At 42.1% G+C, this 23,939-nt stretch overlaps 3 protein-coding genes across 3 annotated transcripts; 1 reads left to right on the forward strand and 2 right to left on the reverse strand.

Annotated features, from left to right (window-relative positions):
• Positions 1–1,492: 1,492 nt before the first annotated feature.
• On the reverse strand, positions 1,493–6,015 carry LOC104937167 (Golgi reassembly-stacking protein 1). Its single transcript, XM_027273977.1, has 9 exons — positions 5,774–6,015; positions 5,251–5,331; positions 4,067–4,270; positions 3,712–3,798; positions 3,454–3,584; positions 3,199–3,337; positions 2,977–3,097; positions 2,747–2,869; positions 1,493–2,410 (listed from the first exon to the last, which is right to left on the reverse strand). Exons 1-9 carry the CDS (start codon positions 5,837–5,839, stop codon positions 2,142–2,144), a joined length of 1,221 nt encoding a protein of 406 aa, XP_027129778.1. The 5' UTR covers positions 5,840–6,015; the 3' UTR covers positions 1,493–2,141.
• A 1,809-nt stretch (positions 6,016–7,824) lies between these two features.
• On the forward strand, positions 7,825–9,712 carry LOC109138445 (chymotrypsin-like elastase family member 1). The gene is made up of 8 exons (XM_027274027.1): positions 7,825–7,934; positions 8,051–8,145; positions 8,307–8,413; positions 8,543–8,671; positions 8,801–8,937; positions 9,043–9,188; positions 9,400–9,549; positions 9,635–9,712. Exons 1-8 carry the CDS (start codon positions 7,901–7,903, stop codon positions 9,641–9,643), a joined length of 807 nt encoding a protein of 268 aa, XP_027129828.1. The 5' UTR covers positions 7,825–7,900; the 3' UTR covers positions 9,644–9,712.
• Positions 9,713–10,557: 845 nt separating this feature from the next.
• Positions 10,558–23,670, reverse strand: csrnp1b (cysteine-serine-rich nuclear protein 1b). The gene is made up of 5 exons (XM_010753327.3): positions 23,334–23,670; positions 16,473–16,665; positions 14,320–14,579; positions 13,928–14,224; positions 10,558–13,815 (listed from the first exon to the last, which is right to left on the reverse strand). Exons 2-5 carry the CDS (start codon positions 16,645–16,647, stop codon positions 12,823–12,825), a joined length of 1,725 nt encoding a protein of 574 aa, XP_010751629.1. The 5' UTR covers positions 16,648–16,665; positions 23,334–23,670; the 3' UTR covers positions 10,558–12,822.
• Positions 23,671–23,939: the final 269 nt, after the last annotated feature.

Raw genomic sequence — 23,939 nt, forward strand, 5'->3', positions numbered from 1 at the left:
CTAGGTTTTGCCCCAGCTCCCTCAAATAATGTTCAGGTTGCACAGATAATGAGAGGAATAAAAACAACATGTTCACCCTTAAGTCATGCATAAAAAAAAAAAAGATCCCAGCCTTATACTGTGTTGATTTGAACCTTGAATTATGCAAAATTTCAACACCACTTCTGATAAATTTCAGCGTGTAGGCAGAGGAGCCGTTCAGAGCTGCTTTATATTCATCTTTAAAAAATTAATCCCCTGTTTAACACGTGCACACAGGTGAGCAAGAGGAAGCTTCCTTAGGAGCAGCACTCACTCTCGGGTGGATAAAGACAAATCCTTCTCCCTCTCATCTTTCTTCCCCCACACAGTCTTTTCTTTCCTGAATGCCCATCCCCCCATCCTACAACAGAGGGCAGCCCTGGTAAATAATTGAGGCATATTCCCATTCTGCCATGGTAGCTTCCCAGATTAGCTTTTTTGCATTTTCTGGGTCTCGCAAAAAGAAAAATTAGGTTATTCTGTTCGAGATTGAGAATTACAAAGTATCAAATCACAAGTACAAACAGAGATACTGAGAAAACATTGTGATGTATATTCTGATTAATAGTTGATAGCAGCCCATCTGTCAGTTCAAACGGCAAAAAGAAATGCAGTCATACGTCTATAGATCATCAACTAGAAAAGCTCCACTTCACATTTTTCTAATGTCTGAATTAAATGAAATCAGAAGCAAGTTTGGGAACTTCTGATTTCATTTTAATGAGGGCTTTTCCAGCCCAGTGGGTTCTTCGACCCAGCATGTACCATACATACTGTAGGACCAAAGCTGAATATATTCAGCACTGGATGATACAAATAGTACAAATGATGCATCATGTCACTGGGTCTGAGGGGCATCATTTCTCTCACTTAATGCAAGCTGCTACTGTTCTGCAAGACGGAACAAACACATCTCATGATTGTGTTGAAGACTTCAGAGAGGAGATCTGATGTTTGCAATAACAAAATGGTACAGAAACATTTCATGTCTCCATCCAATTATCGAAAATATGACAGAGCAGACCTAATTTGACAGCAATTTTTGAAGCTTCTGCAATGGCAGAAGACCTAATTTGACAGCAATTTTTGAAGCTTCTGCAATGGCAGAAAACTGAAGCTTCTCTAGTTGGGATCTATAATGAGGTGTTTGCTGACCCCTGCTGTCTCAACGCATGAAGTTACGCTTCCGCACTCATTCTACACACACAGACACACACACACACACACACACACAAACACACACACACACACACACACACACACACATATACTGTACATGCTTAATAGAGACATTAAATAGGCTGCTGCAGGTTGAACTTGAGCATCTTCTTTTTATAAATATTTGAATATTTTTCATCCATCCATAAAAACCTGAAACAGAATCTGAATTATTTTGAATCTATATAAAGAGAAGAAACAGAAAACAATCAGAGAGCTGCGTCTAACATGGCTTACTCATTTACACCAATCAAAAGGTCAAACCTACACATAAGAAAGGAGGGGATTTAAAATGAGACATAAGGCAAAGAGGCTTACATGGTGAAGGCCTGAGATTTAAAAAAACGTTTCTGTTTTTCTACATGTGTACTTGTCACAAAATAAAAACATCAACCTCAAATCGATAAATGTAAAATAAAAAAAAAAAAAAAAAGAAAAATCACATGATGGATCTGTGTGAACTCCAGCTCAAACTTCTTTTTTTCTAACAGTGTTTCATACTACTTAGCAGGTAATGGTAAGAGCAACAAGACAAAATATTAGTCACCTTTGGCTTTTTAGTGCAAACTAGGGTGACGTTTAACAGCAACAAGAACTCAACTAAGGCTTCAGGCTTGACGTTGAGACATACAGTATACCTAAATCATAGAGTACATTCAGATTTGTATAACCCACCTGACCTAATTTCCAGTCAATATACTATCTTTCTTAAATGTGCAATTCAGCATGCAGCAATGGCACCAGTATATAAATAAAACTCTTTAGAAAGTAAATATTAATTCCAGTGATGCAACTTACAATCATAGGGAAGCTTTTCTGCATCAAAGTGTGCTCTAAATCTCCTCTAATGCAACTCAGTTATGAGTGAAACAGGCTACTTATACTCTGGTGCAGCAGTTTTCTTAACTGTCTGGTGCAGCAGCCTCCGACGTCTCCTCCTCCTTAGTTTTGGCTGAGCTCGAGGGCTCAGAGCCGGTATCTTGCACCTCTGGGATACTGTGGTCGCTCAGGATTTCTGTGTTAACTTCAAGGCCTACGAGGTCATCCGTGATCCCGGCGCTCAGAGAAACAGTAGAGATCATGTCAATAACATGGGCCTGCTCAGTCTCCTGGGTGTCTGAGTCTTCTTCCCTCTCTGGAGATGAAGGTCTTTGGTCAACAGATGAGGTATCTGTAAAATGAAATAAATAAACAAGTGGATTTAAAGGAAAGTTCCAACTCAAGATACAAACATCGGTCTGAAACGCACAGAGCTATTTTATAATGATAACAATGTGACTGTTACACCAGATTTCTTTTAATTTTACTATGTCAACACAGCAGAAGTGTTGTATGACTTAATAAGACTTACTATAATCTGGGAACAGTATCTTTGAAGGCAGACACACGAGGCGTACCAACAATAGCTGGTTTTCCTTTTCAAATAGGTTGGCACTGAACGCATGTAATTGCTCTATTCAGCTGCACAATTCAATCACTTGTAGAGTGAGGGTGTAGTGGTACTTACCCAAGCTACACTGATCACCAGAGTCATCGCCATAATTAGCAAACATGGAACTCTGGCCAATGTCATTGGCGGAAACCATGTCTGACAGGTCTGGCGTCATTGCTTCGGATATGTTGGAAATATCTGCAATTCACGAAGGACGAAATGTCAATTTTAATCTGCATGAAAACACAGAGTGTGTCTGTCACCGTGAAAAAAATTCCATGCTTCTTCAAATTAGATCAGGTTACCTAAGTCTACAGCGTGCTGCTGTGTGGGTGAGGTTACACACAAGTCCTGCACATCTCCTTCGATTTGATTAAAATCTATTCCGCTGTCGCTGGAGGGGCTGCCGGCTGCTTCTGAAGGCACCTGAGAACAGAGAGTCAGAGTCAGACAAGGGGGAAAAAAACTCAACGAAAGGCTCTACCAAAGAACATTTAATAAAAGAAAAAAGATGTGATAAGCAGTACCTCAGTGTGCTCACTCGCAACAGGCTCTTCACTGCTGTCAATCACCGTGGATTGCAGAAGGTTTTTGTTCTGGGGGTTAGGCTCAGCCGGACGAGTTGGGATTCTGTGCAAGTAGCCATAGCCAATGCCACAGCCTAAGCTAAAATTAGAGACAGTTAAGACGAGAGTATTATTCTATATGTTCATTAGAGCTGAACATATACAGATTCCAGATATTTAAAAAAAATCAATTTAAAGACATACAGTAATACCTACCATCCCTCTCCTCCCCATGCTCCGTTTGGAGTCACAACCACCTCCCTGCATTGGTCGGTCTTTGTGTTGTACACCAGCAGTTTCAGAGGTTTCCCCTCATTGGCTTCAATCAAAGAAAAGAAATCCTCTGACTGCAAAGGTTACACAAAAAAGAGAGGAATTTAAGATATTGCATTATATTTTGTTCATGGATGCTAGTGTATTTTATTATACATTCATATAAATAAACGTAAAAAAGGAAAAAACAAGAACGCTTACATCTTGCAACACCTGATCAGCTCCCACGATGAAGTCATCGTGAGCAATAAGGCCGGCTATGGCTGCAGGAGAGCTGGCTTCCACATCCTAAAAAAGATGGATGAAAATATTTCATTTAAAAGTGCCATCTGAATTAAATTAACAACGTCCTGTTATATGGGAATTTATGTAAGAGAATGGCACACTAACATTTGTCCATTTGGCACAACAAGTTAGAAAAAATACTGAAAGAAAATGGACTGGCTACTACCTCAAAGCTGCCAATAAGGTGTTTTATATCAGGCCAGCAAGAGTTTACAATAGATTAAACAAAAAGGTTAAAGAATAGCCCCTATTAAGGCTAGACTTGACTTACCAACACATGCCAAACATTCTCATTGGCTCCTTCGAAGCTGCAGAAGCGGACACTAGCGCCCAGCAGACCCTGACCGCCCCACATGTTACTGGGTATCACCTCCAGTTCCCTCACCCGCTGGGTTTTCGAGTTGTACACTTCAAGTTTGACCGCTTTCTCCACATTGGCTTTTAGAAGATCTTTCAGCAAGTCGCTTTCTTTATTCTGGAGAGACACAGATATGTGGACTGTTCTGGCTGTGCAGTAATGGTAAACCAGTTTTCATGTAAAAGAACATGAAATTAGATTATAGCAGACTGTATGGGCAGCTTTTTTTCCCCCGAGGCTATAATTCAGGCTTAATAGTCTTAATAGTCAGGCTGTCAAAACTAGGCACAGAACCAGAATAAAATAAAATAAAATAAAGTCATATTAAAGCTGGACAAAATCCATAGCAACAGTTCAAAATTTGTGAACAGGGCCAGACAAAACCAAAGAAGTTAACCGTTGTTGTCCCATAAAATAATATGTAAAAGTGCAACTTCTTATAAAACTTAAAGGAGCAGTGTGTAGAATTTAGTGGCAGGAGAAGTGTTAGGTGTGAAGGAGAAACTACAATAGCTATAAAGCACACAAAAAAACGTGAAAAGTCCTATTTTGAGCGAGTGTTTAGTTTCTTGACTACTGTTAAAAAAAAAGAAAAAAGGGCAGTACTCCGTAGGAGAGGACCCGCTGTGTATGCAGATATAAAAGTCTCATTCGAAAATAACAAAAACATAATGATTCTTATTTTTAAGTGACTATACACTAATAAAAACACACCTACGCATATCATATTCCATTTCTGACATAATCTGAATATAGAGCCCTCTATACATCTTACACGTTGGACCTTTAACAAAGGATGTATATGATAAGATATGTAAATATGTTAAAGACCCCGGGTAGTATGTTTCAAAAGGATCATACCTCCTGCAGCTGTCATATAACTGGTTGATAACATTTTTATATAAGTATGAACATCTACTGCTCAAACGTCCTCTGCTACCTGAGTTGAGTGTTCACTTTTGTACTCATTAAAATGCACAAAAATACACAATTGTGAAGACATACCCATTAATAAAACTTTTCTTTCTTTCTTTTTAATGTTTAACATTTATTAGATTTCATGAGTGGGTATAACAAACCACCTTTGATCTACTCACAAGTCTGGCATTTCCTATAGAGAGGATGAAGTCAAAGAAAGGCTCCAGTCCAGCCTTCAGAGCAGGTGAGTCCGCCTGCACCTGAAACATGACAAACATCCAGGGTTAAAGTCGCCACCTGGTGTCAAATAAACACATTGCATTGGTCAGATCTTTTCTTTTTTCCCCCCTCATTGCGAGATATGACACAGCTCATGTCCCTCACATGAGTATGTTTACATGTGACGTTACACTTTCTCTTTCTTTCTATCTATTATGCTGAGAGAGGAGCAAACAGCTGCAGCCTCCAAACTAACACACAGCTTTGGGTGTGTGCCAAATGCCACCTCATCATGGGCGGACACCATTTAAAAAAAAAAGCTGACCATTGTTGTACGAGTTACTTACAAACTAACCTCACAGTTACAAACCAGCTGCTGTGTTCCTTTCAAACATAAACGCAGCAGTTGTATCTGTCTCTGGTATATTTAGCAAGAGTAAAAAGAAATGCTGCAGAGACAAAGTGAAGGTTGTCACCACGTACCCCGTGGACATGATATCCACTATTAGTCCCACCGCCCGACAGAAACGAGCTCTGCGGTAGACCCATCGCCTTTCAAAAGCTCCGTAACACTAACACTGACTAGATGTCACTGAGGTCGGGTGAAGTTAGAAGTCATTACTGGAGGCTGATACAAGCTAAGCTAAGCTACCGCCGACAGCTCGTGTAAGCTCTGACAGCAGGAGCCAGGCCAAGCTAATAAATAAAGATGCCAGAAAAGGTCGAGCTCGTATACTCAGCTCCAGATCCGCGATCACATCGAGCGAGCTGCGCATCGATTAGCCGTCCTTAGACGGAGTGTTCCACGCGGTTGCCCGGCAACGGACGACGCCAGTGCAAACGCTTTAATGTCATTCATGAAAAATGTAAACACCCCGTGATTATTTAATATAAAGTGCTGTTGTAGATATATATATGACAGGTTATAGCTTCACTTACAACTGTTAATGTGTTATCTACTTCTACTACTATTTCTAATATTACTACTACTACTACTACTACTAATGCTGATGCTACTACTACTTCTACTACTATAACTACTTCTACTACTACTACATAACTATTAGTACTACTATTACTACTACTTTTACTACTACTATGACTGCTATTCCTGCTACTACTACTACTGCTACTACTATGACTACTACTGCTACTCCTACTACTACTTCTATTACTATAACTACTTCTACTACTATAACTACCTCTACTACTATAACTACTACTGCTACTCCTACTATGACTACTACTACAACTACATGACTACTGCTGCTGCTACTACCACTACAACTACTTAAACTAGTACTATTATGACTACAACTACTACTTCTATTACTACTACTACTTCTACTACTATAACTACTACTTCTGTTACTACTACTACTACTACTGCTACTACTACTACTACTACTACTACTGCTACTACTGCTACTACTATGACTACTACTGCTACTCCTACTACTACTTCTATTACTATAACTACTTTTACTACTATAACTACTACTTCTATTACTACTACTACTACTACTGCTACCACTACTACTACTACAACTACATGACTACTACTACTACTACTACTACTACTATGACTATGACTACTACTACAACTACATGACCACTACTGCTGCTACTACCACTACAACTACTTAAACTAGTACTATTATGACTACAACTACTACTTCTATTACTACTACTACTTCTACTACTATAACTACTTCTAATACTATAACTACTACTTCTGTTACTACTACTACTATGACTACTACTACAACTACTTAAACTAGTACTATTATGACTACTACTACTACAGCTATTACTACTACAACTTTAACTACTACTTCTACTACCGCAACTACTTCTTCTACTACTACTCCGACCAATAATAAGAATAAAAGTACATTTTATATAGAAATGCATCTGGTATCCAGGTTGTATCTACATATGATTGTTGAGCAGAGAACAGAAAAAGGTTTGCAGTTTAGTAGATTATATTTTTATATATTTATTGGTACAGATATTTCTACGCATAATTTGACTTGTTAATTATTGGCGTTTATACTACATAATTAAACATCTGTATCTTTCCACTGAAATACGAAAAGTGTGGGTTATGAGGTTGAATAAGGTCCTGTTCTGTTCTGTACACATGTCGTGGAACATTTTCTTCTTTTCATAGGCTGTTGATCGGTTCCATCAGTTATCTGTAGGAAAATGTGTGTTTGAGCCATGCTGGTTACAGATAGTCTGGTTAACTTTGCCTGCATGTGAATGCACCTGCTCTTTTCCCACTATGATAACAAATATGCACTCTTGTTTTGTTTAAGTTTCTTAACCGAATAAAAAATATCCAAATAAAATGAATATATATATACTGTGTATATACTGTATATAGATTTTTTTGAGATTTATATGGTTGCTGACTACCTATAAAGATAATTTCCAATGGGTTCTTTCCATTCCTCAGCTCAACATGGCATATATTCAATCTGAACCTATCCACATCGATTGCTGATATTGGCATGTAACCTAATCATTGCCTAACACTTTCTGAAGGTCTTCCAGTCTCAGTCCAATATAAATCGGTAAACTGCCACCGTTCCTCAGTGGTCCAACATGATTTGGCTCGTGGCTTTGCTGTCCTGCTTTGGTAAGTTTTTTTTTTAAAGAAATAAATCAATACATTTTACAACAGACTTTGTTAAAACAATGTCACCACTGTACTCTCTGTTCTTGTTCTTGTTCTTGTTCATGCGTGCACCAAAGGGTTGATCTGTGCTGAAGCACCCATCAACCATAATGTGCACAATCAGAGGGTGATAGGAGGCAGCAATGCTCCACGCGGCCAATGGAAATGGCAGGTAAAACCTCTGAGCACCATGTGTGTGTATTTATTAACATAATTCCCTTTGTATGATTAAAATATATTCAACATTTGTTGTCATTTTTATTCCAAGATATTATTGCCGGTGCTTTCATTTAAATGTTGAAGCTAGTGTATTTCCTTTTTGTTTTCTCTTAGATTTCTCTCCAGCAGGATGCATACAATGATGGTTCATACTACCACCTCTGTGGAGGCACCATCATTGATCCCTACAACGTTATGACTGCAGCTCACTGTATCCTCAGGTTGGGTCCCTTACTGGTTCTTGCTACCATTAATATACACTTACTGTCCATGCTTATTCCATGTCTGCTGGATAAATGACTGTCAGTAAGAATATTGTGTTTTGTTTCTTCTTCTTTGGTTCCTGTCAGCATGGATGCCAGTACTTACCGTGTGGCGGCAGGTGAGTATAACCTGTATGAGTATGATGGCAGTGAGCAGTTCATCCGTGTAGAAAGGATTACCATCCATCCTGGGTGGACTGGTGACCTTGGCAAGGGGTAAAGTGACAACACACCAGACTCCTTCTCTTAATTTAGTCACAATTTTTTTTAAAAAAAAAAGCAAGCTACTCAAAAAAGTTTATTTTTGCATTTTATTAACCATGTTTTTTTTTTGTTGTCTATTAGAAATGATATTGCTATACTAAGGCTGGCTGGTCCGGTGTATGTCAGCAGCTATGTGGATATCGCCAACCTTCCTTACCCTGGTCAGATGCTGCCTCATGACTACCAATGTTTCATCTCTGGCTGGGGTCTTATGGACTGTGAGAAAATACTCACGCACACATACATTATATGTCCAATGCACAATATTTATGTATGTCTAATAAAAAACAACAACTTCTGCACTACTTCTCCTCTTTTTACAGCCATGGGGAGCGTCCCTGCCATCCTGCAGGAAGCTATCCTCCCTGTGGTGGCGCATTCAGTCTGCTCCCAGCCTAACTGGTGGGGCAGCATTGCTCTGAAAACCATGGTGTGTGCTGGAGGGGATGGAGTCGTATCAGGTTGTCAGGTACAGCAAACATATGTGTGCATCTGCCTAATGCAGGGCAGTTTTTTGGATTTCTCTTTAAATGTAGAGCGTCTTGTTTTACTCTAATAAATGGTAGGTTTTGTTTCTGGTGATAAATAATACTTATATTATGAGAGGTAATGTCCCACTTGTTATTACCCGGTCTTCAAACTGGACTTCTTGCGTCTGCTCTTATTCCTACCTGTCCCAGGGCGATTCTGGAGGTCCCCTGAACTGTTACACTGATGGAGGTTGGAGAGTCCATGGTGTTGTCAGTTATGGTCCAGCTGGCATGTGTAACCAAGTGACTAAGCCCACTGTCTTCACCAGAGTCTCTTCCTTCATTGACTGGATCCATTCAGTAAGCCTTCATGATGTGATTCTGAAAATGTCACCGTACTTTCTGTTCAGTCGCCTGACTTTTATTTCTTCGTTTGTTTTTTCAGGTTCTGTAAAATCTACATATGGAAAAGTGTTCATCCACACAGAACCAGTGAAATAAAAGACATATGCATTAAATAATATAGTAGTTGTTTGTTTGCTTGTAGTTCTTAATTTGGCCAAAAGGTGGCAATAGTAGTTCGTGTTTAGACTAAATACCACTTTGATTCCTCTCAGGCTTCATGTGTTTCTTGGCCTCTTGTACTTTCTCACAGTCTCACAAATGTATTGCCTATTAGATGCATTTTCTGTTGATGCTTACAGTCGGTCTCGAATATGACATTTAAAAGTAGGAATGGGCACAATCCTGATCCTCTGACCATCCAAGGTGCAACCCCCATAGTGGATGAAAAATGTTTTTTTTAAACCAAAGACCAATGTGACTGGTCTTCTTCTCATGTGCTATGGAGGTACATGCTTTAAATGTCGGAATCAAAGAAACCAAAAAGAACAAGGAGTTGCAACATCTACCTTTAGACTTAACAAGAACCAAATTTTCTCAATGGTGGCCAAATGTGAGCTATATGCAGGCAGTGGCCCATCTGGGAATTCTAGCCATATGTTTTGTGGTGGTAGTCAGGAGACTACAGCATGACATCACATGAAGTGTTTTTCTCTTAACCATGGAGACCAGAAGCCACAGATGAATTCCAGTGGTTTATACAAAAAAACAAAAAGTATGTTAATGCATCTAATGTGAGCATGTCTACTGCCTGCACTATAGAAAATGTGGTTTCACTAGGTTAAAATATGAAATACTTTTAGTTAGGACTAGCAAAGCAAGGACTATATCAAACAAGCAAGGAATAAATCAAAGAAAGTCGAACTGTGTGGGTTTATCCACTGCCTCTGAATCTAAACTTCACTGAAGGATTATTAAGTAGCATAAAATTCAGTTATAGTATATGATAAACAACAGAGTCAAGCATTTAGAAAATGTTTTTTTTATTATTATTTGGAGGGACAGGCTGTCAAAATGGCTTAGATGAAAGAAACTGTTTTTGAACAGCAGGTTAAAGTGTGAATATGTAAAAAATAAAGCAGCTTTGTTTGCTCTGCAGGACCATTCAAGCAGAAATATGTACAACACAAAAGGCAAAAAGTAAGACACGTTCTTTGAAAATAAAATTAAAAAAGCTGTACTGTAATACATTACATTGATAAACACTCACTGTTGCCATTTCTTCATGAGAATTGATGTTTTATACAAGAGAAACGATGTTTGCTTGCAAAAATCAGTGCCCTCTTCATGGCATAAGAACAAATATTGGATGGATTTCAAAGTAATCAAAAAGGCAAAAAGCGAATAATACATTTCCAATGTGCACACAGCACTTTTCAAAGTATACAATTAATCAGAACAAGTTTTAACAAACAGGACCTGCATGCATAATTTCTAAAGGGTCCAGAAAGGCTGTTGAAACAGCTGTAGAAAGGGTGAGATATGTACATCAGCTCTCTAGTGTCCTCAACTGTTCACACAAGTGACAGCAGAATCACCTTTGAAAGGTCTTGTTCTATAATTAATGAGGCAACTCTTCAATTTTCAGGGTTAGTGTGTGCGATAAAAATTGTATAATATATGCAGTTTTTATCCACAAAAACCCTTTTACATGTGTAATTTATAACATATTGTAACCCAAGTCACAGACTTCCAGAAAATTCAGAATACAATCAAATTGATCTTTGCAATTTACTTTTTTTTTTAGTGGCATTTCGCTATCAAACCATAAGACTGCCTATGAAAAATACTTCAGAATGCTAGAGAGCGATAACCTTCATAAGTATACATTTCTCTATAATTCATATATTACAAAGGTTGTCCCAGATTGAAAATTACTCATTTCGCTTTCTTAATAAAATATTCAATTTGTCAGTGATTAGAATTCTTTTGTCAACCTACATAAATTAGTTACAAAATATTAGTGTAATTTTTCTATGGTTACATTATAGGCAGCGATACAATAGACCCATAATTTAGTTTCAGTGATTAGGGAGATTCCACAGTTTTCAGTCCCAAAGCTTAAATGGAAGCACTGTGCACACGCCATCGGCAGGCATGGCTCCCCTGATAAGCAGGCACATCCAGTAAACTTCACAACACCCCATTTTATTGCCAAAATGTCTTAAATTAAATAACTAATGAAATGATGACATAATAAGTTACCAAAACAAAATGTTAAATGTATAAGAGAATAGATATTAAATACTTTCTGATGGACTTGTGGTCCCGTTTCCCATAACTAAAATGTGATATGGAAAAAAGGAAGGAAGATTGCACTTTCAGGTGAAAATATCAAACCACAGTGCTTCTTGAGTGAAAGTAGGCTTTATCTGAAATAAATAAAATAAAATCATAAAAGGAAATAATTTAAAACAAGAGTAATAAAAGACAATACAGCTACAGCTTTTAATGGTATGAGCATTATTTCTAGTTACCCGGCTCATAAATAAGGAACTCCATAATTTAGCGTTGAACTGTTGAATCGACCCCATACAACCAAAACAATGCCTATTCATACATAACTATTTTCACAGATAAAGTGCTGATCGAGGAGCTTTTAGAGGGATTTTTTTGTACCATATAAGACCCTTGGGAGAGATCTTGAGGAGAAAGAGTCCACTAGCTTCAGGATTCAACACAGGAAGGACCCTACCTACTCAAGTCATCTGGGCATGAGCCCAAAGGGAGGACATGAACAGGACTATGTTGTGATTTAACTCGGGTTTCATATGAAGGCCATCACAGCACTGGTCACCATACATTGCCTCCAAAAGCTAGAAAGCTAGAAAAAATCCCTGAGGTGCACATTCAGCTGTGTTGAGATTCCCAACCTTGCCCCGGTTAAGGTTGATTCCTGTTTAGCATATGGTTGGTGATCTTAGTTTGGTTAAAAGAGCTTTCTTAGGAATTGAGAGCCATCATTGGTTTCTATGGGCCTGGTCAAATTGATCTCTATTTTGTATCTTTTCACTTTTAACACTAGCTGCCATCTCACACAGCAATAATCCCAAACTGCTTTGCTAACGTTTTGAAGGCAAGTCTGGAATTTGAACATTTATTAGGCAAGAGGGAAATCACAGCTTCCTCCCAAAAAAATCACGCTGACATTGACTTCTTATGTGCATGTTCGGTCCCCTCCAAAACCCCTCTTTTTTTCCTTGCACTGTCCACGCATTTTTTCATGTTTTGTCAAACTTTCACAGACTCCATCACAGACAATTTCATGGCTTCCTCCAACAGCTGATTGTCTGTAAATGTGGCAGGGGGTTCTGGGACGGATTCTGAAAGGCCAATCAGTGACTCCAGGAGGCAGGTCCCTGGGTCACTTGCCGGAGGGAGGCTTGGGTAACTAGGCAACTGAAACTGAAAAAAGTTGTCCATGTGTTCGTACTCCTTGAGGGAGTTGTAGAGCGAGCTGGGCCCCAAGCAGGGGAACCCGTCAAAAAACTCCAGGTCTGACTCCGAGGAGAGGCTCAGGTCCATGTTATAGCTTGCAGAGTGATCGACAGAAGGGGATGGCGTACGTGGCACACTACTGCTATGGAATAGGGCGTTTCCCTGGTTGGCGTTCTCGTCCAAAAGTTCTGAAATGGCTGTTGCTCGATTGTCTGTGTGATCATCCAACAGTGCAGCGTCTATATTGTCATTCTCGTCAGCGAAGTCCACCATGCTAAAGCTACTAAAAGCCTCCGTAGACGGCTGCTGCTGCTGCTGTTGTTCTTGCCGCTGATCATGGCAGCACATGTCTTTGCGGTCCCCACCGTCCCGGCTACTTCTTGAGCAATTCTCTGTGTCGGTGAAACTGAGAATGCGGCTCAGGCCTTTCTCGTCGACATCCAGCTGGGTGTGATGCTCGCATGGACTCTCGCCTGCTTCGGAGTCCTCGCTCTGACCTGAAGAGTCGGAGTCCGTCATATCGCTGCTGCAACTGTTCTCTCCAGTTGCCACCAGTTCTGAGCTGAAGGGGAAGGAGGGCACTGCTGGTAAGGTGTTGGCCCCTGTTGTGTTCTCCTCTTCCTCCTCCTCTGTGCTCGACTGCTCCTCCAGCCTCTTTTCCAGCTCCAGCTTCATGATAGTGTGGATGTAATGCGTCTGTACCCTGGTGGAGTTAAACTCAATGCGACCCTCTGTGTTTCCACAGCCGTCCTTAGTGCAGCCACATGGGAAAGAGGAATGATCCATCTGTGAGAAGCAGAAGGGAGTTGGTTAAATTACTTGTGAAATACAGATAAGAAGAGTCCCAATTGTATTGTGATGTGAATCCCTTATTGTTGAACCTCTTTTCAGCTCTTACCTGACATTTGATGCCGGCGAGGCTGCAGCTACACGTCTCAGGCTCACAGAAACCCTGGCAGTCGCAACCGCAGTTCTCCCTGGAGATCCTCAGCTCATGCAGCTGCCTCTTCTCCTCCTTGTCGATCTTCTTCACGCCGGCTGCTTTGAGCAGCGTGTAGCGACGTTTAGGCGGGTAAGGCTGGAGGAAAGAGCCCTCCTCCAAGTTGGTTCCACTGATGTCGATGTCCTGCTCGGGGATGTCGTCCACCGTTAGCTGCTCCGCCTCCTCGCTCTCTTGAGTTCCGTTTTTAGTCAGCTGTGGCGATCAAAAAGGATCAAATGTTTAATTGTTCCACTGAATTTGTGTATCAGAACAAATGATCTAAAACATTTTAGGGGAAGTTTGCTTACCTTTAATTTGAGAGCCTCTAGCTTCTCCTCCCTGAGTCTGTTGAGGAATTTTTCCCGGCGTAGGAGCCGCTGCTCCACAGCAAACTCAGCAAGCGTATACGTGCGGAGGACGCTGTGGCGCTGCATCATACCCAGAGTACATCCTCCTCGACTGGGAACACTGGTGAATCCCTGGCACCGAGGGAAGAAGAACACTGTCACCTGGTCAAACGTCACATTGCCCCGCCGTGCTCGCTTGGATTTCTTCAGGATGGATGTTGCTGTGGATGAAAAAAAAAGTAGATTTAGAATACATGTCATCCAAGAAGGAGGTGTTTTACATTTTCTTTTGAACAGTTGCTTTCACGTGCCACTAGATGGCATAATGTGCCACCACCTGAAGTCTTGAGATGAGTGCTGAACACACTGTAAAAGGACACCCCTCTGATTCATTGCCCTAGTCCTCAACCAAGCCTTATCATGTACCCAATTAAAAGACACTGCTAACAAGAGTTCAACACACTTGCATCCTGTAAAGTGAAATCTAAACTACCAAGAATCCATTGAGTCTTGTTTCTTGTCCTACTATGCGACAGAAAACCACCCTGCCCAGGAATTTCCCCTTAGTGGCCAACACAGAGGAGGAAGCAGAACTGCCAGGATCACAAACTGGTGTGTATATGCTCGGGGCTCCCAGAAGAGGTGGAGGGTGGAAGTGTAGCTCTCAGGACAGAAATAAAATCTGCCCACCCTGGTCTCCCTGCTAGCTGACAATCCCCACAAATGGCCCAGTAACTGGCAAGAGTCAAAGGTCCTGTCTCTGTTAAAAACATTCAAGAACCACTGCAACCAGCCATCTTTTAATATCCAGACAAATACAATAAAAATCATATAGGAATCAAAGTGGAACCACATGTGGGAACATGTCCAACAATTATTCCAGCTTTATTATAAATTCCACTTCTTCTGCCCAGCGACTTTTGAGCCTTGCTTAAAGACAAGCCACTTTTTCCTCTGCTTAAGCCGCCAGAGCCAATGTTTTTTTTGTTTTTTTTGTGCATGTGTGAACAGAAAAGGATGCTAATACTCCACATGTGTTGAGCATTACCTTTATTGTGTGGTGGGGAATTTCTTGTAGATTCCCATTTTCTCAACCATGGACGCTTTCTCGGGACACACCCTAAACAACTGCCCGCAAAAGTCACAGAAGTCAAACGGGAAAAATCTGTCTACTTGGTGTGATAACTGAAGCTCAGAGGAAGAAAAGCAACCTTTTAACCTAATGCAGATACAGACTTCCTTTGTGGTCTAATCTGCTGCTGGGGGTAATACAGATGAAACAAACTGCCAGTTTCAGCTTCACATCTATCAAATCCAGTCAGGCTTATGACACCCGCAGGAGACAAATGATACCTTCTCGGCTGCCTGTAAATGGGATAGCTTTGCTGGCTGTTTTTCCCTCCTTCACTTCACAATGGCAGGCAACTTTCTGTCCAACACAAACACTGGATTTATAATGGTCTGCACAATCTGCTCTTCTAGATGTGTCTGCTTGCCTTCTTTTCTTGATTGGCCAACCCCCCTTTTTTTGTATCCCTTCACCCAGCCTCTTTCAGCACCTGTGCTGGGTGCATGCCCGGGCTTCAGACAAGGCTCTGTGTGTTCCCAGCCTTGGCAACCTGCCACACTTCTCTTCCTGGCTCTCTGCCCCACCATCCTGGAAACCTCACAACTGTTTGCCCTTCTCCCCCTACAATCCCTCTCCAACCCGACCAGTCCCCAAAAGGCCAGCAGACGCACCCAGGTCCAGACAGAAACACCCCGAAGCCACTCAACCCACATCTCTCAAGGAAAGGTGAGGCTCTGTCTGTCTGCAAGGCTCTGGGAAGAGGGTGGATACAGAGCCAAGGTGAGCTGCCACTGCATAATGCGATTAGCCATTTTGCAGCTTCAGGGCATGAAATCAAAAGGGGTATTCATTGCAGAAGTCTGAAATCATTTCTGTGAAGTGTTTCATGCGCTGCCAGCTGCCTAAATTCCTTAACTCTCCCTCATTTTATGGGTTTGTTATCAGAGTCTCCACGGAGCAGTAAAGACAAGACGAGAGAACGCATTAAAAAGCATGTACCATCAGCTCTTTCTATGATTTATTGTTGCTGGAAGAGGACACTCACTGTTGAAATTTGTTGCTGGGGAGCTGGGGTTGCTGGGAGTGGAATCCAGGGTGTCCGAGTAGCAGCTCTCCCCCTCCGAGTCCCAGCCTGAGCAGGCAGAGGAGAGGGAGGAGGGTGAGGAGTAGCATGGGTCCTCATCCACCTCCTCAAACTTCCTCTTGAGAAGCCCACTCATGGCGTTAGTGCGAACAATCTGCAGGAAAGATCAGAGGGAGGGGTTGTCAGCAAATCAGTCAGACTTATTTTAACAGCTTTAACATCATGTGGATTCAAGTTTTGTCTTGTGCATGTAAAGTATTTGATAATACAACACAGAACCAATGAATAAACGTCATCTGTATGTTGCACGGAAGCTATTGTACACACAGGCTTTTCATGCCGTTATTGGTACAAGCGGGTCCTGTGCTCAGCCATGTGAGACCGTGTGCATCCCGGTCTCGTGCTGCACTCAGCTGAGAGTGGGAATAAGCCATGGCACAGGAAGCAATCAATCAGGCCTATTCGCATAAGTCAACAATTACTGGACCCTTCACCCTCTTCCAAAACCCATCAGCTCAGCAAATGCATTGATTAGAAAGAAAGACCGAGCACAGAGGTGACCAAATCATCAAGCCATACACATTTAATCTCAACCATTCCCTTCACTATCAAATATGCAGGCCAAAGCCAGGGCAATTTGCCACATGTCCTGTTTAATGTGCTCACATGGCCCTCATGGTAAATATGCACAGCTATGCATAGTCAAGATGTTTTGTTATGCAACTCCTGCATGTATTCTGTCAGAGCTCCCGCGAGAGGGGCTGCTGGTTCAGCGATAAAAACAATCAATCCTTTGAGAGAGACAGACGGGCAGACAGACAGAGACAGGAGTAAAAAAGATGATCACCAGTTCACGAGAAGAGGGAATGCCATTTATCTTCTAATCTTCAAGAAACATTGCCTTATATCTGTGCAGACTCTTCCGCGTACAAGCCAATATCTTTAAATCTTATTTTTAGTCAATGAACAACACACTCGTAGCTCAACCAAATCAAACTCCTGTCTCCTCACTTAGGTTCCAGGAAAAAAAAACAGAACAGAAACCACATGACATGAAAAATGAACATGTTGGATGAGAAGGAAGGTTTACTGCTGGTGTGTTTTATGGTTATGGGGCGTAAATGTGTCACGTAGCTCTGACAAACAACAGACAATCTTCTTCACAACTTCTGGGAAGAGCCAGGCGATGGCGACTGCAAGACAAGACAGGTCATCATCACACTCCGTGGGCCGTGCTCCTGCTAACTTAAACAAGGAGGGACGAAGGAGGGGGGGGGGGGGGGGGGGGGGGGGGGGGGGGGAGACATGACTGGGCACAAGTCCAGCGCAGACACTCCCTTCGATGATGTGGAATGGGAAAGGAGGCTTTTACTTTACGCGTAAAGAGATCATTTCACCATCACGCTGTTTACTGTCTTCGCTATAGCAGCCAAATCACTTACAGCTGCTGCAGCTTGAGCGCGTTATGCATGCGCTTCAATCTTTGGTTATTTTTAGCCATGTTTGTGCAAATATATGCTAGGTGATACTTATAAAGGAACTGTCAAAAGGTCATCTTTGCACTTTTTTTTTTTTTGGATAATTGCAGAGTAGTACATTTATGCCCCAAACATGTCACATATTAGACAGAACATGGATTAGGCACACAGACACCAAGCTGTCCTGCCAACAGGCTAATTTGTCACCAGCACTCCTTAGAGGGCAGCTAAATGTGTCAAAGGCAGGATACGTCATGGCCAGATATCATCCAATGGCTTTAGAGGATTTTTAACTCCATGTGTGATCTGCATGCCTGGTTTGCAAGTGTCAGCATTCGAAGAAGAGAGAAAAAAAAAGCATGACCAGGTATGCAAGGAGGAGGTCATTTTCAGCATGCAGCGGGGAGCAATTATGCAAAAACCGAGCCCTCCTTTTGACAAGGATAAAAGAGGAGTCAAGGGCAAGAGGCTGACACCTTTGTACAGGCAGTGGGGGCAGCTTTGCAGCTGTATACGGGGTTATTGTTATTGCTGCAGTCAGATATTGTTGTCCCCCAGTGCACATATGATGAATGAATCACCTTGCGATAGGTCAAGCCGGTTCGTGGTGTTCTCTGCAATGAAAAAAAAAGGCTTCCTTTAAACTGTGACCACCTCTGTGCTTGAGCTTGTTTTTTACTTTTTATCGAACCGGTGAGAAAAGGAGCCGCTCATTTCCCATCCATCAACTCACTCGAGCAGGAAATAAAATCTCCAAATGCCATTCACAGCTACTAATATTATCACATCATGGGATTTGCATTGAGACAATTTAGAAGACACCTGGGTGCAGCATCTGTTTCTCGCCTGTTCGCTGATTAGATAACAAGTGTGTTCCAAAACGCCAAGGCATCCACGTTTCAGCGCGAGAAAAAGAGGAGCACACATGGGTTCACCTTACATTTTTGCCATCGCTCCCACCTACGCTCCCCCCTTTTTCCCCCCCATGTTAAAAAAAATAAATAAAAAGGAAAACAAAGCTGTGAGGCATCCTCAAGGGAGTGCATAGCGCCAGCTAAGCAAAGTCTTTTTAATTAAAAGCTGCAGTGAGGCAGAAGGGGGAGGAGTGGGAGAGAGGTGGAGAAGAGGGTGGGGGCATTGGTGTCAGAACTGGGTCATTGTCTCTTGACTGCAGTCTACCTGACACATTGATTTGTTAATCCTGTTCAACGGGCAGAAACAATGGCGAGAGGTTAATCCTGGCAAGGGGACGGCTTGTAGTCAATCTGGAGCTTCTCAGCCTGCTCAGCCACTGCACCCAGAGAACAAGGCCAAGAGAGAGCAGGGAGAGCGGATGGAACAAGGGACTGGAGGGGGTAAAAAGACAACAATCGTGCAATGACTCATTTGCAAAAGGGTGGAGGGAGTCGGGGAGGGGGGAGAACAAAGATAAAAGAGGAGATTTCAGAGCCAGCTCCTCAAGAAAGCAATGCCTGTGAATGTCTACTCTGAATGGAGAATGGATGTGATCGGACAGCCGAGCCAGAGAGGGAGCACAGCATGTTTTCACCGCGCACTAAATTATGCATCACTGTCATTCCATCAACCGCACACAGGCAGGCAGATAAAGGACGCATCCGCTGAGGTGCTCCCCAGCCAGTTGTCACAGAGTTGGGAAGATAAATCTCAGGCGAGGAGATTTGTCACCAGAAGCACTACACAGCTCAAAGTCAGATGCATAACTATGTCAGTCGAATAAGATTATCTTGATACATTCAGCTAAAGGCGGTTAATATGACTTCAGAATCCCAATTCATTTCTATTTTATCTGCAGACAGCCAACTCAAGTTCTTATTAAGGAATTCTAAATTATTCAAAACAGGAGAGGATGTATTAAAAAGTTTCCGTTTCATCAATCAGTCAGCGAGAACATTCATCAGAAAATATGCTAATAACACTGCCCTACCTTTTCACTTTAGATAATAGTTACTGAGGAACAATCCCTACCTTTATTTCTAGTTTCCCCGGGTGCAGAAAGAGATGACAGTTATTTTAAAAGAGATGTAATCAGAAGCACAAAACAATAAGTGGAATTTGGATATCCAGGAAAATCTTAAAAGCCCTAAAGAGAAATTCTAGGCATCCGTGCACTCAGCAGCCTGTTTAAACTGCCCCCGTCTGCCCTGCAGCCCAACAGGACAAGTCACAGTTGACTTTGCCCCTTTGCAGCTGATAACAGTGTGGGTGGGAGTGACAAGTCGCACTAAACTTAGCCAGCTGAGAGAATTTACATGGCACACTGACAAACCCTGTGCAGTGTCTGAATGACTGAGTTGAGTGCTCATAAAATGTGATAATGATGAGCCTGGGAGTCTTCCTGCATGTGTGCAAGCGTGTCTAGGCAGGCCCACCCCCCTCCAGGCTTCAAGGTATTGCACCTCTCACTTCCAGCTCTGTCACTGAGAAGACGGAGGTAATTGATCAGAGCCATCAGGGTGACGGCGGGGCTAGATTCCAGCTCCTGTACAGCTGGGGAAACACTGGCTCATTTCTTCAACTCAGCTGTTCACTCACAAGCGCTCCACCTGCTGGAACAATGCAGGGAGAGCTCCCGTTCTCTCCTCTATGAGCCTGTTGTTCTCACTGAAGCCCAAAGCTCGCTGTGACTGTGCCACAGAAACATTCTGTTCCTCTGCCTCGACCCGTGCACACAACTGATTCCAAAAAGGAGAGGTAGTGGGAAGAAAGAGGGAGGATTGTACAAAACAAATAAATAATGTCATGTCTCCAGGCCACAGGAATTCCATTCTGGCAGCACCACTCTTGCTGTAATAGTGGGAGAAGAACACAGGCTCTATCTAACCCAGATGTGTTTTCTACTGCTAACCACTGGAAAGTCCCATAAGGCGGCAGAGCGAGCTACCTTTCCTAGCCACACCTGACGGGGTATTAGCTTGCACGTAGACCTCACTTACCCTCAGCTGTCATTAATCTGTTATGCAGAGCAAACTTGAATGGCCAGGTGATGCCTGCAGGTGCCAGACTACGTGCTCTTACAGAAATCACTCAAATCATAAACCAAAAAAGAGCGCTAATTATTATTTTTTTTAATTTAAGTGCATGTATTTCGGAGGAACAGTAAAAAGAAGAAGAAATATGGAGATGTGACCCCCCACCCCCCTCTCCCCGTCTTTGCACGTTTAAAAAAAAAAAAGTGTGCAGTGTTGAGAAACTCTCAAGTAACGAATTCCTTTGCATAACTGTCTACTGGTGTGTGTGTGTGTGTGTGTTTGCGTGTGTGTGTGTGTGTGTGTGTGTGTGGAGGAAGGGAGGAGGTGGTTGTGGGTTCAGGGGTCGTGCTCCAGTCTGGGACACTTGCAGTATGGAATGCTGGGAGAGGACAAAGCAGATGGGAGCTCTCCACTGCTGTGTGGGAGACTGTCAGACACACACACACACACACACACACACACACACACACACACACACACACACTCTCTTCACCCCCCCCTCCTCGCTCTCTCTCTCTCGTCTCCAAGCACAAAAGCGTGGGGGCCATCCTGCGTGACCAAAATGAAGCAGGCACAGACAACCTTGTCTGAACCCAACACTACTGCTGCTGCCGCCTCTCCCAGCTGGGGAGACAGATACTAAAAGTGTGTGTGTGTGTGTGTGTGTGTGTGAGCTTCCTGAGGTTGTGAAACATACACTGCAGTGCACAGGAAGTGGCCATCCAGTTTATCTATGCTGTGTCTGACAGCTGCAGGCAACACAAGGTTAGCTGAGAACAGGATCATATGATGGAGATGAGGGAGTCAGGAGGTATGGATGGTATTTATCATGGTTGAAATGCCTCCAAATGCATGCACAGAGCTTCTGCTGCCTATATTTACATTAGTGCCATTATTGTTATTTACAAAAAATATGAGATAAAATAAATAAATCATTGATTATATAAGTAGAGATAAAGGATTATTCAACAACACTGCACATTCCTGGGAAATTAATACCACATGAAATGCACAGCATCAAGTGCTATATTCCCTCTCTGTAAACAAAGGATCATTCAGCTCTCTGTAGCCCAATTCCAGAAAACATGATTCCAAAAATGATCCGGGTGAGGTCGCGCTAGAGACGATTAAATTCATTCAGTCGCTTTATCAAACACAGATAGAGTCTGAGGCTTTTTAGAAAATAAGAGCCTCAGACTGTAGTGTCATTTATCATTTTTAATAGGAAATAATCTTGCAAATACACAAACAGCAAGCGCACACATGCTCTCTGTCTTTTTTTTTTAGAAATTAAAATTTATGCGTCATAATTACTGGTTATGATAAGGAAATACCCATGTGGTGTCATGAGGATGGAAATGTTCAAACAATGAAAGAGCTGCAAGATTCCGTATCCACACATGGCTTCGCTGTTTTCTCTGCACACGAGGTGGAAATATATATATATATTTTTTTTTTTTAAATCAATCAAATCAAATCAAAAATCATTAAAAATGACTGAAACGTTCACGTCGTGAAGTCGGGGGTAGTAGTGCTTTCTCTCCCAGTTGACCCGATCATTCTTCATGATTAATGCTAATTCTAATGACAGCAGCCCTGTCAGCTGTGTGTGTGTGTGTGTGTGTGTGTGTGTGTGTGTGTGTGTGTGTGTGTGTGTGACTGTGTGTGTGTGTGTGTGCTCACATGTAGTGCCTTCAGGAGTCGCTCGAGTTACAAGAGGCGCACCAGCACCGCTGAGGTGAACAAGAACAACTCCGCACGGGATGAATACACAAAGCCGACCTCATCAACAGTTCACATAAATGAACCCACAGACATAAAAAACACACTGTAACGTGGAGTACAAACACTCCCCGAGCTGAGCTGCGAAGTTTCCTTATAATAAAGAAACAAACTAGAACAATTAGTGATCGATATAGATATCAATAAGTGAATGAAGCGGATTGTTGGAATCTCGCCTGAATCGATCAATTCTAGCATTTCTTTGCAATTATCGGATTCGGGTCACCTGTGTGAACAAGCCATGAGTTCAAACTCACTTTATATATATTAAAAAAAACTGCCAATATTTACAATAAAGCGTCAAGTCAAACGACTACGCGTAAAGTGTGTGTGTGTGTGTTTTTTTTTTACAACAAAAAGAAATCCAGCCAACAAACCGCAAAGATTCACCTGTAACAGCGTTTTGCGCACAAACAGCCGCACAAACAGCGCATTTCAATGACTCCCACACATGAGAAAGAGCATTCAAACTATTCGGCTTTCACACATAATTAAAATAAAAAAAATATACGGTGTTCAATAACCCCCACAAACAACCAAGCGAACTCTCCCGTTTCTGTGTCTGTACTCACCACCAAATCCAGTATCCGATCACCATTAGGGACACAATAAGCGTCGGGTATAACAGCCGATGGGATAAACAGTGTAAGTAATCCAAATGGCACAAATTAAAATACAGCGCTTTTATCCCCGCATATAGACAGCTCCTTCCTCGGGTGCTATTGTCTGTGTCTGTCCGCCGCACGGGGCTCCGTACCAGCTGAAGCGCTTCCCTTGTCTGTAGCAGACTGCCGAGAAGCGCAGCCTTTTTCGTCAGTGGAAAACTCCCTCCTGGCGTCTGGTCTGACGCAGGCGGTGACACAAGGAGGCTGCCCACGCCGCTTCCTGCCCGTCCTCCTATGTGACTCTACCCATACTACCTGCACGAGAAACACATATGGTCATCTATTGTGTTAATATAATCATCACATGATTATTGATAAGATACCGTAATAATAATAAAAAAAGGCGCTCCTGAACCTCTGGTGGTGAGTTTGTGAACATCTGTTGTTGTTTCTAGGTATCAAGTCAAATTAGAAAGATAAACAGGGTTTAAAACAAACAATATAACCGGTCCATGTTAATATATGCCACATAAGGTCACATCAGTACCAGATATAGGACAGAGGTCACACATG

Source organism: Larimichthys crocea, chromosome XXIII, assembly GCF_000972845.2.
Source record: "Larimichthys crocea isolate SSNF chromosome XXIII, L_crocea_2.0, whole genome shotgun sequence".
NCBI classification, from domain to species: domain Eukaryota; kingdom Metazoa; phylum Chordata; class Actinopteri; family Sciaenidae; genus Larimichthys; species Larimichthys crocea.

What these genes read in the sequence shown, in the direction of transcription:
- LOC104937167 (XM_027273977.1), bottom strand. Translation starts at nt 5,839, where the DNA reads ATGGGTCTACCGCAGAGCTCGTTTCTGTCGGGCGGTGGGACTAATAGT. An exon ending in AGAATGTTTGGCATGTGTTG is followed by an intron (nt 3,799 to 4,066) that starts GTAAGTCAAGTC and finishes CATCTTTTTTAG; the next exon opens with GATGTGGAAGCCAGCTCTCC. An exon ending in GCAGCACGCTGTAGACTTAG is followed by an intron (nt 2,870 to 2,976) that starts GTAACCTGATCT and finishes CGTGAATTGCAG; the next exon opens with ATATTTCCAACATATCCGAA.
- csrnp1b (XM_010753327.3), bottom strand. Translation starts at nt 16,647, where the DNA reads ATGAGTGGGCTTCTCAAGAGGAAGTTTGAGGAGGTGGATGAGGACCCA. An exon ending in CCCAGCAACAAATTTCAACA is followed by an intron (nt 14,580 to 16,472) that starts GTGAGTGTCCTC and finishes TTTCATCCACAG; the next exon opens with CAACATCCATCCTGAAGAAA. An exon ending in TCGCCGGCATCAAATGTCAG is followed by an intron (nt 13,816 to 13,927) that starts GTAAGAGCTGAA and finishes TGCTTCTCACAG; the next exon opens with ATGGATCATTCCTCTTTCCC.
- LOC109138445 (XM_027274027.1), top strand. Translation starts at nt 7,901, where the DNA reads ATGATTTGGCTCGTGGCTTTGCTGTCCTGCTTTG. An exon ending in ACTGGTGACCTTGGCAAGGG is followed by an intron (nt 8,672 to 8,800) that starts GTAAAGTGACAA and finishes GTTGTCTATTAG; the next exon opens with AAATGATATTGCTATACTAA. An exon ending in TGGCTGGGGTCTTATGGACT is followed by an intron (nt 8,938 to 9,042) that starts GTGAGAAAATAC and finishes CTCTTTTTACAG; the next exon opens with CCATGGGGAGCGTCCCTGCC.